The sequence below is a fragment of the Podarcis bocagei genome (genome assembly GCF_964188305.1).
Source record: "Podarcis bocagei genome assembly, chromosome: 1".
Lineage (NCBI taxonomy): Eukaryota > Metazoa > Chordata > Lepidosauria > Squamata > Lacertidae > Podarcis > Podarcis bocagei.
Window position 1 is genome coordinate 73,102,255 of NC_138125.1, and position 11,196 is coordinate 73,113,450.

Below are 11,196 nucleotides of genomic sequence, written 5' to 3' on the forward strand. Positions count from 1 at the left end.
TTCCATTTTCTGCAATGCAGCATTTTTTGCAGTAGATGTCGCCTCTAATAAGTAAAAAACCTGCCCTTTGGGTTTGTTCATTAAAAAGATACGGTAGATTTTGTAGGGATGAGAGTATGGGGTGGCCTGGATATTATTAATGACTCGAGATGATTTCCCTTACATTTCATTAATCGTCTGATATGTCCCGCTCCCCCCCTCCCCGCATCCCCCCTTTCTCTCTCTCTCTTCGTCCGATGACCTCAATGCAAATAAACCTATCAGATGTGCCTAAATGACTGGCAATTTTTTTGTGAATGGAATACTCAGTGACTGGAGGATGACGTAATTCGGGAGCTGGGGTTTCGTGGTCAAGCGTGGATTGGTTTTATAGTTGATAACCGAGGTGCTGATTGGCTGGCGGGCAGCTCGTCGAACGCCTACACACTTTTGCCCTGGCGGTAGATATAAAAGGGGGTCGTTGGGCACGGAAGACCATCACGACTGGGAAACGCACACCGAGGCCGCCACCTGCACTACGCTTTCCTCAACAAGCTTTGCATCTGAAGGTAAGTGCCTTCTCCTTTTACTGACTTTCCAGTCCAGGGAGTGCTGAAAAGGCTTCTCCGTGGCGGAGAACTTGCAACTCCTCAAGTTCGGAGGATGTTAGGCTGATGCTGGGTCTTGTGGCGTCTTCGTGCTTCTCTCCTTGGATTCTTGAGCAGAACGACTTTTTCCCAGATATGCTTTGACAGGTATTATTTACTAGTCACTTGCTTCGGAAAAGGCGTGAGCGCAGAGAAACGCCTAGGTTGCAGAATGGCTGTTTAAAACCATTTCCCATTCTGCAAGGGGAAAATCCCCTTTCGTTCGTGTAGACTAGAGGCTGCCCGTTTAATTCTGAGTATTTTATCAATAAGAGTCGTGCAAAAATGGCACGTGGGAGATGCCTTCAAGAAACCTAATTTCGTGTAATTGGGAATGCTCCTCTGGGTATGACCGCCCCCGAGAGTAACTCTGCTGCAGCAAAGAAGAATCTCGTGGCGCCTTCAAACTATTTTATTGCAGTCTGAGCAATAAAAGGGAACTGCCTGCTTCCATCAGGTGCAGAAAGGTGTTGGACACAGAGGCGTGGCAGGAAGGGGGAGAAGAACCGTTTTACAAAATGAGTAGGGCTGCATCTCCATACCCATTTACTAGGAAGATGTCTCCATTGAATTCAATGGAGTAGCTATATATAGGATTTCACCGGAATGAACTCATCTGGACACTAGAGACACAACTCCTGGCATAATATATTAGTTTCCTTTAAGATGCCACAGAGCTCTTTAAACAAAAGTATTGCATATGCAAATGTCTGTTCTGAAAAGCCATGCAAGTGTGAGGACCGGGGCTTATTATATTCCATATAATTTCTGGATTTTGTTTTTCAGAAACAATTTTTAAATCATTTCCGTAACAGGGCTATTTATTTAAATGAGGACAACACCCCCCCCCCCATTTTTCAAGTAATCATTTATTTCAGCGCACAGGATTATGCCTCCCCACCCTTCTTTTCAATTTAAAACAAAACACACAACATTTGTATATGCAGTTATAAATGCAGATCTGGCCGCATTTTATTAGTTTCCCTTGATCTTTCGCGCTCAACACGATTCCCAGCATTGCGTGAAAATTATCAACGATTTCATAGTATTGGTCCCCATCTATTGATGAAGTTGACCTGGATGCCTTCTGTCCTCCAGCTATAGATCAACTCCGCTAAATTTCCCAATTTTCTTCTTACCTGAGCATTGGCGACGTATGCATCCTTTGTAGATCACACTTCCAAAATAAAACACACACAAATCCTACCAAATTGGGGGTGGGGACCGATGCAAATAGCAGATGATCCCATGACCCTTCCTCCCCCTTTTAAAAAAAAACCTAGGAAATTAAAGGATCCTTAGAACCTCGAACCTGTTATGCATGCTAACGCAGAGCTGGCCGTAATCCAGTGAGGGGCTTCTTCCCAAGTGAGTTTGCGCAGAATTCCAGCGTTAGGATGGGATCATAGCTGTCAACGTTTCCCTTATTCCGAATAGGATTCCTCTCAAGAAAAGGGAAAAGTTGACAGCTATGGATGGGATCCGGGAAGATGCAAAGCGTGGGAAATGGCCCCTCTCTGAACGCCAGTCCTGTTGATTTTGCAGAGACAACGCCATGGCCATGGTGAAGATGTGCTCCTTCCTGGCTGTCTATGCTTTGGTGGTGTGCCTGATGGACAGCTCCCGGGCAGTCCCGCTAAGGTAAGAGGCAGCAAGCGGGAGGACAAGGGTCTGCATGCAGAGACTTCTCTTGAACGCCTCTTTGGCTTTGGCGATCGCCAGAAAAGCGACTGGGGCGGCATTTGGAAAGGAAACGCGGCCGGTTCTGCAGAGGGGGCGGGCAACAGAAGGCTTGGCGTCGAGGGACGCGAGTGCGCGCGATTGCCCGCTTGGGCAAGATCCCTTGACACGGATTAGCCTAGTGGAGTGGGTGGGGGTGATGCAGGGAAGGAAAAAGGCTTCACCCACCTCCCACGCCTTTTAGCGCGTGGTGAAACAGGGACACTCGTCTGTGTTCGTTAAGGAAGAAAACGGGAGGGCAATCTACGCCCAGTTAACAAGCTCAGCGAGCGTGGTCTCGTGTGTATGGACGAGTTACACGTGTGCGGTGCTGTGATCCCCCCCCCAGCAGTTCGATTAGTTGGGCTGGAAAAAGGACCCTCCCGCCCCCTCCCCCTTGAGCACCCCTCCTTTTGAGAGAGCGACGCTGGCCTTGAGCTCTCCCCCCTCGCTCCCTCCCCACAGACCTGGCTTGGAGCCTGTCACAGACCGAGGGAGCATGGGCGACTACGAAGCCCGGCGGTTGTTAAGCGCGCTGGTGAAGGAATACCTGGGGGAAGAGCTGGAGCGGGCGAGCGAAGGGAACAGGTAAGGAGAGCGACAGGTCGACGGGGAGGTCGGAAGGGGTGGTCGCAGCGGGGATCGGGGCCGGGGGGCACTCTCTGGGAGTGCGGGCTCTTTCCTGGCAGATCAGCTGATGGGACCTCTTCTCCTCCCTGGGATGTGCAGACCCAGCTCCTGCGAGACGGGTCCCGCCATCCTGATGATCCCACTCTGATAGCCATGAACTGGGGTCTCAGATTGGTCTTTTCTTAACTTGCTCTCTTTTGGGTTACTTCCTCTTGAGTTACTTTTTCTTCTCGTAAAAAAAAAGAGAGGCCTTGCAAGTTGAAAGAGAGGGGGTTAGAGTAAAGTGGGGCAGCAAGAGGTACGTCTTGGTTTTATTCCACCCCACCCCCGTGAGAAATGCACAGAGTTCTTCTCATCACAACTCAAGCTTCTGCGCGCGCCCGAGTCAGTGCATGCCGTCGAGAAGAGGCGAGGCGGCATTCCAAGTGCACGCAGCGCCCCCTTCCCTCTCCAGGCCGAGTCTTGCAATTGCACCTGCACTTCCCTAATGAGCTCCGGTTGCAAAGCATGCTGATGAATGAGACTCACCATGCATGCCGGATGATCTTGAACTGTCCCTCCCCTCGTCCCGCCGGGATCGCTAACTGTCAGCATCCCAAGCAAGCGAGCAATTAATCACTTGCCACTTACTACAGCCCGATCCTCCTTCCGATAGAGCCCTTTTGCATGGACCTTGTTGCGCCGGCACTGCGTCGAGATTGTCTTGTTGTTTTTTAAAAATGCCTATTTGTTGGTCGTTTGGTCTCCTGCTGTGGTTTTCGTTTAGTCTGGGCTAGGGGTGGGGATGGGATATAACAAGGCATGATGACTGCGCATGGTTTTCTGTTACTTTGTTCGGCATGTTTTCCCCCCCTGCAGCTTGGATAGACCTATTTCCAAACGCTGTGCCAACCTGAGCACTTGTGTGTTGGGCAAACTGTCTCAAGAATTGCACAAATTGCAAACCTACCCTCGTACTGACGTCGGGGCTGGAACTCCTGGCAAGAAAAGGAATGTGCTGAATGACCTGGAAAACGAACGCTATGCAAACTATGAGGAAGCCCTCGGAAACAACTAGATTGGCTCTCATCTCCTCTTCCTCTTATATTTTTTTCCTCCTCTTTTTTGATGCATGTGGATCTAACCTTGATTGCTAATTTTGCTATGTTCTTTTGAATCTATTTTTGAGTGCGAATGTGGAGTGAAACAACTTCAAGTTAGGAAATTCAGGCTGAAATCCTACACACACACACACACACACACACACACTTACCTGGGAGTAAATCCCATTTAGTCAAATAGGACTGACTTCTGAGTAGACATCCTTAGGGTTGCAGCTGTTAAGAATATAACACATATATGGGGGGGGGACGGGACTTGGCTGAAACTGGGGAATAGCACATGCCAAATTAAAATGAGTAAGGACTAGCATTGCCTCGAATTTTCAACTTATTTTCTTAGATGTTTATTTTACAAATAATAATCCTTTGATTTCTGGCTACGCATTGTAAAATAAATAAATAAATGTTTCTTTCGTGCCTGACCATGCAACTGTTCAATAAACCTATTTTTCTATAAGGATTAGGTCTATTTTCTAATTATGAATGGTGCAAATCAGTTAAAAATAAAAATAAAAAGATGGCTTTTCTGGGCATGGTTTTAATGGTGTTCAGCTCAGGGTGACTGCTTTGGAGTCATGCTTAAATAAGTATTTTAAAATGCAAGGTATTTGCTCAGTGCAGGATGAATATACAGGGTGACAATTTTTCTCCAGTGAAGTCAGTGGGAAACGTCACAGTGGGAATCAGTCATCCATTATACTCATTGTAGCAGTACAATACGTAGTTTGCAAATATTAGAAATGTTAGCCAGTTACCAAAGTTATATTCTGATTGAAACCATCCAGGTAAGAACTTTAATACTTTATTTCTATTTCATTGTTCATTGATTTTGCATGAAGCTATGTAAGGTGCAGGAGTAATTTATATTGGTTAAGAACATGTGGAGAATGGGGCCTTCTTCAATATTCCTTGTGGCTACATTGTACAGACTGCCTTGATTTACAAGGTGTGTCTGTTTGTAATTTAAACATCCCAAGTATTTTTTATTATACTGAGTGTAATCCAGACAAAGTTAAGCCCTGGCAGTACTTATTTTTCCACTGAAATTAGCGGAACTTAAAAGTGATTGTTTTTGAAAGGTCGAGAACATAAGAACAGCCCATCTAGTTTAGCATCCTGTTTCCTGTTGTGGCCAATCAGATGTCTCTGGGAAGTCCACAAACAGGAAGTGAAGGCATCTTTCTCACACCCTTACTCTCCCAACAGATGGTATTTGTGCCATTGTGCCAGTATGCTATGATTTGCCTTTTGGCTGAATTCCAGGGCACCAAGGCAGCAAGCTTATACTCATTTGCTTGAGAGTAAGAGCCATTGTAGTCAGAGGAGCCTCCTTCTGAACAGATGTGCATAGGATTCCATTATAAGGACTACAAGGCTAGCCATACTTGCTTCCTGGTTAGCACTGAGATAATGTGCTTCACTTCTGTTTAAGCAGGTCTAACTGCATTTTCAGGGGCAGTCATCTGCCCACTGCATTGCCTGACTACAGACAACATCTGTTGAATCCAAAAGCATTACTTCTGAGCGATCAGGTTGAGGATTACAATCTCTGATGGTTAGAAATATCTGGGAAGCCATAGAGCAAATGTCAAGGTGTCTTTGAAATGCAGTCTGTCGTTATAGCACTGCAGAAGTCCATTGCTTCACGCCTGAGCAAACCGAATATAGAAATCTTTTAAATATGGATATAAAGTACCAGCACAATTTTATCTTCTCAGGCATTTTCCAGGATTTTGCTTATAAAACGTGGTGTTGTTGAAAGATGTGCTCTGTTTCTCAGATCTGAATTCTTTCTTTCGGAAAACAGCGTGACAACTCAGAAGAGGGCATGCAACACAGCCACCTGTGTGACCCATCGTTTGGCAGACTTCCTGAGTAGGTCAGGAGGAGTGGGCAAGAACAACTTTGTACCCACCAACGTGGGATCAAAAGGTTTTGGCAGGCGAAGAAGAAATGTTCAGATGTAATCTGCTGAATGACCCCTGGAATATGGTAAGTGCATTACAGACATATTTCAGCAATATCAATGTCTTACTGATTTATATAAATTTCAGTGCTTGGCTGGATGTCATATGAATTCTGGACCTCATTGAGCATGAAAAGCAAAATCTCAAACAAGAGCAGGATTTCACCTGTGGATAGGAAGCCTGTGTCCCTCTAAATTTTGTCGGTCTCCAGCTCCTGTAACCGCTTGACCATTGGCCATGCTAGCTGGGGATGATCAAAGCTGTAGTTCAACAGCTTCTGAAAGACTACAGGTTCTCCATCTCTGCTTAAAAAACCCCATCCCCTCTCATCAATAAATTACTTGTGGTTTGGTTTTGTGTTTTTTTACAAATTCAGGAGGATATTAGGGAGAAAGTATGTAGATGGTCATTTTTCCACCTTAATATTTAGTTGGAATAAACATAGCAGAGTTAGATCTTCATAGTTGCGCTTGATATTAGCAGTGGAATCATATGCATTCCTATTCAAAAGTAAGCCCCACTGTATACAGTGGGGGTTAGGATTGGAGCTGAAATGGTTCAGCTACAAGAACTGAAATTTATTGGCCAAGTAGTAACGTAGTAACGTTCCACTCGCCCACACTACCCCTCCATCACCTGACTCTGCTCTCCGGCCAATTCAGGTTTCTGGAGTAGGTTGGCGAGGGAAGTTACTTTTCTCAAACACAGACTGAAATCACACCGGTAAGGCTGCCACCTCACATCTTAAGGCAGCCCTGTTCAGGGAAGTTTTTAACGTGTGACATTTTACTGTATTTTTGGTTTTTATGGAAGCCGCCCAGAGTGGCTGGGGAGGCCCAGCCAGATGGGCGGGGTATAAATAATAAATTATTATTATTATTATTATAAGTAATGGATGCTTCATGGAAGCCAATATTACCAATCATAAAACAGAATGAATTATTTGTTTATTGATATGTACATCTTAACATGCAATGCAGGCATTCTGGGGTTTTATTTAGAATCCTTGTGTTACTCGCCATGCATTTAGTCTGCCCAACTACTGCCATTTAATGATTAGTGAATGAAATGTGTGAAAAGTCATGGGAGTGGTAGGATTTTCTTTTAGAGGTCAAGATAGTGGTGAGATTCCATACTCTTGTCTCACTTCCCTGTACTCTAGTCTTTCCACATACCTCTGGAGTTAGAGTTAGGTTTGGCAGAAACCTTCGGCTCCCACCACTTTCCCCTTATTTTATTTTATTTATTTAACAAAAAGTGCATACCACTTGTTTGTTAAAACAATCTGTAAGCAGTTTAAAAAATATAGAATATGGAACATTAAAATTATTGCTTAAAAACAGTTAAAAACAAGTATATAAAAGCATTCAAAATAGGAATTAAAATCAGCAATAGCTAAGAAAAGAGAGAAAGCACCTGTTACTTCTGTATGTCTGGATATGCTTTCCTAAATCAGTGTTTAAGGTGCTGCCTCCTTGTGCTGTTACCGCAGCATTGTATATTTCTGCATGGAGATTTCCCCACTGGGTTGAAATGGATGTTGAACTGGCACTGCCGGCTAGCTCTGTTTCTCCTGGAATGCTTCCAGATTTTCCTTCCAAGTTGAAGGGTGAGGAATGGACACTCTAGATCCCTGGCCTTGACTTAAGATTCTCCTCTAGCACAATAGCATGGGGTGAGTTGGCATCAGTGCAGAAAAGTAGTAAGAATACAGTGTTGCTCTCAGGCCACCCAAACAATTTCTGAGATCTTCTTCTTCCTGTCCTTGACTCATTTTTGTCAAGGCTGGTCCTGAGATGGCTCAGATATTGTAGAAGTGGATCACCTTGTTTTCTCCATCATTTAGGTTGCCTGAGGTTCTAATATCTCACCAATCTGAATAGATGACTTGTGAGATAGTACATTTCTAATGTATTTTTTTCTACTTTAAATGCTGAAACATGAATCTGGTCATCCATAGGCATATCATAACTGCACTAATATCTTTCAAGCAAAGGCTTACTAAAACAAACCCCTTTGATGGTTTTTTTAAAAACCCAACAACCATTGTATGAGGTGTGGCAATCAGTTACTCAGTGTCCTAATTACTCAGGGGGTCATTTCTGGGATGCTCAGGTCACTGGAAACATAAAATTTTGGGAAGCAGTCCAATGCTCCCTGAGAAGAGGGCCAAGATGCCATGGACCTCCCTGGAATTCCCAGCACTGCCAGAGGTCTACCTGATGCAGCGGAAAAAAGTGCCACCATCAATGTTGCTGTACTGGCATTGGGGCCTGGCACAGGGTGTTTGGCTTGTGTGCCAAGAAAGGCTTTGACCTTGAAGTCCCTCATTCTCCCCCCCCAAGAAATAGTAGGAAAAGAAAAGCTACATGGTAGGGCGTAGGTAGCTCCATCAAAGAACACCCTCCACTCTATAGGATTGCTCTATCAAATTTGTGTAACATCTAATTTGATTTCTTTCAGATTGCCATGAAACTGAGCAGCAAACGCCTTTTAATTTCTCTTGAAAGCAACTTTCTTCCATAAATCAAGATGGCCGAATAAAATACTCATTTTTGCATCCTTCTAATATTGAAGAAATGTTTTTGTTTTGAAATTAAATTGAAGCACTTCTGTTATATATATAAGAGATATATATATCTCAAGATAATTATTCAAATTAAATTATTGTATATTCTTTTTATATGCAGTTCTATTTCAAATAAAATGTGACAGCATCTATTTATTTACTTATTTATCTTCTAGCATATCTGTGAAATATGACCCATGCTATTTATCTTGGCAATACTGCCAAATCTCGGGGATGACACTAAATTGCTGCCTATCAAGGTATATCTGTAAGATATGGTGTGCTGTGCCTTGATGTAAAACAGTTAACTGACATGATTGTACAGTATGTTTAAAAAAATACACTTACAATATTGTATCATTTGTGAATTTATGCAAGATTAAAAAAAGTATTTTAGATACACATGGATTGAGAAACTGATCTTTCATTTAAACATTTTCTTTATTGCTAATTTACTATGCAGATATTTGAAACTCTTGGCAGTGGTCACTGTTGGATATCAGATTCAACAGAGCTTTGCTAAATTTCAGCACGGCACTTGGATGTTCTATCTAATGTCTGATGCTATAGAATATTAACAGAAAGCAAAAATTTGAATGTTCAAAACCAATAAATCCCTTGTTTGCAGACACCCTCATATGTAAAGCCAATTTTTTTTGGGGTTCCGTGTCTGCTCCCAGCACTATGGAACCCTAGTCATGGCTATGACCAGTGTGCGCTACAGCAAGTCAGAGTGTACCTTCTTATGGATAAGATGGAGAAATTAATGTTTTTCTCTCCATGCAGTATTTCCCTTTGTTACTGAGTGTGAGGATGTACATCAGCTGCTTTCTAGATGTTTTGGACTACAGTCCTCATTCGTCTCCATGCTGTAGCCTGTAGTCCAAAACTTGGGGGTGGCAGCACCAGGTTCACAAAGGCTGATTGATGTAGATGGAGAACCTGCCGGCTTATCAAGGATTGCAGAAAACATACATTCCTAGCTGTTGGGTAGTTTTAGGCTACAATCCTAGGCATGCTTACCAGGATGCAAATCCACTCAGTTCAGCGAATTCCATGTAGACGTGTATAGGACTGAGCTCTAAGTATATTTAAACTTCAATCCTTAGCACACAGTGAACTTGGCAAAAGAGATTTGTGAGTAAACATGCTGTGAGGGTATCATAAGGAAGCACAAAACAGAAGACATCCATCTGCTCAGGGCTGGCATCTGAGGCAAACCCCAAAATGATGCCTCCCAGCCAGGGAAGAAAGAAAGAATGAAGATCTAAATCAGGAACAAAGGGGTGGGGGATAAAGATCTACACTGGGAGTAAGGGTGGGAGGAAACCAGCAACACCTCCTATTTGCAGAGAGGCTGCTGTAGAGGTGGCATCCAGGGGAGGTGCTGAGGAGGCAGCTGGTCTGGCCTCTAAAGATCTCACCTCAACCATTGGTGCCAGATGGCAACAGCAGTGGGTAACACATTCCTTGTAGGCCAGATTCCACTGCCCCTTTGGATCCTGCTGCCAGAGGCAGCAACCTCACCTTGCCCCATAAGTGGGCCAGCTCTGCGTCTGCTGTAACAAAGATGCTGAATACACAGAGAAGCCATTTCAGACTGTAAGGCTCTGAAATACCAGTCTCCTTTGAAATCAATTTGACCAGGCTGTCACTTTGAGTCTTTTCCTGGAAAGAGGTTTTCTGGTTAGGAGTGGGAAACTGGGAAAATGATCACCAGAAAACTTGGCTAAAGCTATATTTAAAACAAAGTGTTTTATAAAAAGAAAATGAACCCCCTGCTTTTAAAAATACTGAATGTCAGATTAATGCTGTGTAAGGGTAAAGGTAAAGGGACCCCTGACCATTAGGTCCAGTCATGACCAACTCTGGGGTTGCGGCGCTCATCTCGCTTTATTGGCCGAGGGAGCCGGCGTACAGCTTCCGAGTCATGTGGCCAGCATGACTAAGCCGCTTCTGGCAAACCAGAGCAGTGCACGGAAACGCCGTTTACCTTCCCGCCGGAGCGGTACCTATTTATCTACTTGCACTTTGATGTGCTTTCGAACTGCTAGGTTGGTGCTGTGTAGTTCACTGCAAATGAAAGCTGATTCTAAAGCCAGTTCCGTCAACTCAGAGCAGAACAATACGGAATCATAGAATCATATAACTGTAGAGTTGGAAGGGGCCTCAATGGTCATCGAGTGACTCTAGTCCAGCCCCCTGCAATGCAGGAGTCTCAGCTAAAGCATCCATGACAGATGGCCATCCAACCTCTGCTTAAAACCTCCAATTTGATGAGGATCCTCTCAGTTCCTTAATTCAAGTTGTTTATTGAACATTGAACAAAATAACAGGCCCAGGACAGAATCCTGCTGCACCCCACTTGTCATTTCCCCCCATGATAGTCAGGCACCATTTGTGAGCACTCCGTGGGTTTGGTCAGTCAACCAACTACAAATGCACCAAACAGTTACCTCGTCCAGCCAACATTTTACCAGCTTCTCTGCAAGAATGTAATGGGGGACTTTGTCAAATGCCAACTGAAATCAAAATACTGTACAGTATGTCCACAGCATGAGACTCTTCTTTGTTTTTGAGACACA

General features: G+C 44.1%; 1 protein-coding gene across 2 annotated transcripts; it reads left to right on the forward strand.

Annotated features, from left to right (window-relative positions):
- Positions 1-473: 473 nt before the first annotated feature.
- On the forward strand, positions 474-8,981 carry CALCB (calcitonin related polypeptide beta). Of its 2 annotated transcripts, XM_081175885.1 has the most exons (5): positions 474-548; positions 2,172-2,267; positions 2,811-2,933; positions 5,883-6,067; positions 8,506-8,981. In XM_081175885.1, exons 2-4 carry the CDS (start codon positions 2,182-2,184, stop codon positions 6,040-6,042), a joined length of 369 nt encoding a protein of 122 aa, XP_081032011.1. In that variant the 5' UTR covers positions 474-548; positions 2,172-2,181; the 3' UTR covers positions 6,043-6,067; positions 8,506-8,981. The 2 variants fall into 2 exon arrangements, with proteins under 2 accessions (XP_081032011.1, XP_081032010.1); XM_081175884.1 differs by lacking the exons at positions 5,883-6,067; positions 8,506-8,981 and adding an exon at positions 3,834-5,865.
- The last annotated feature ends 2,215 nt before the right edge of the window (positions 8,982-11,196 follow it).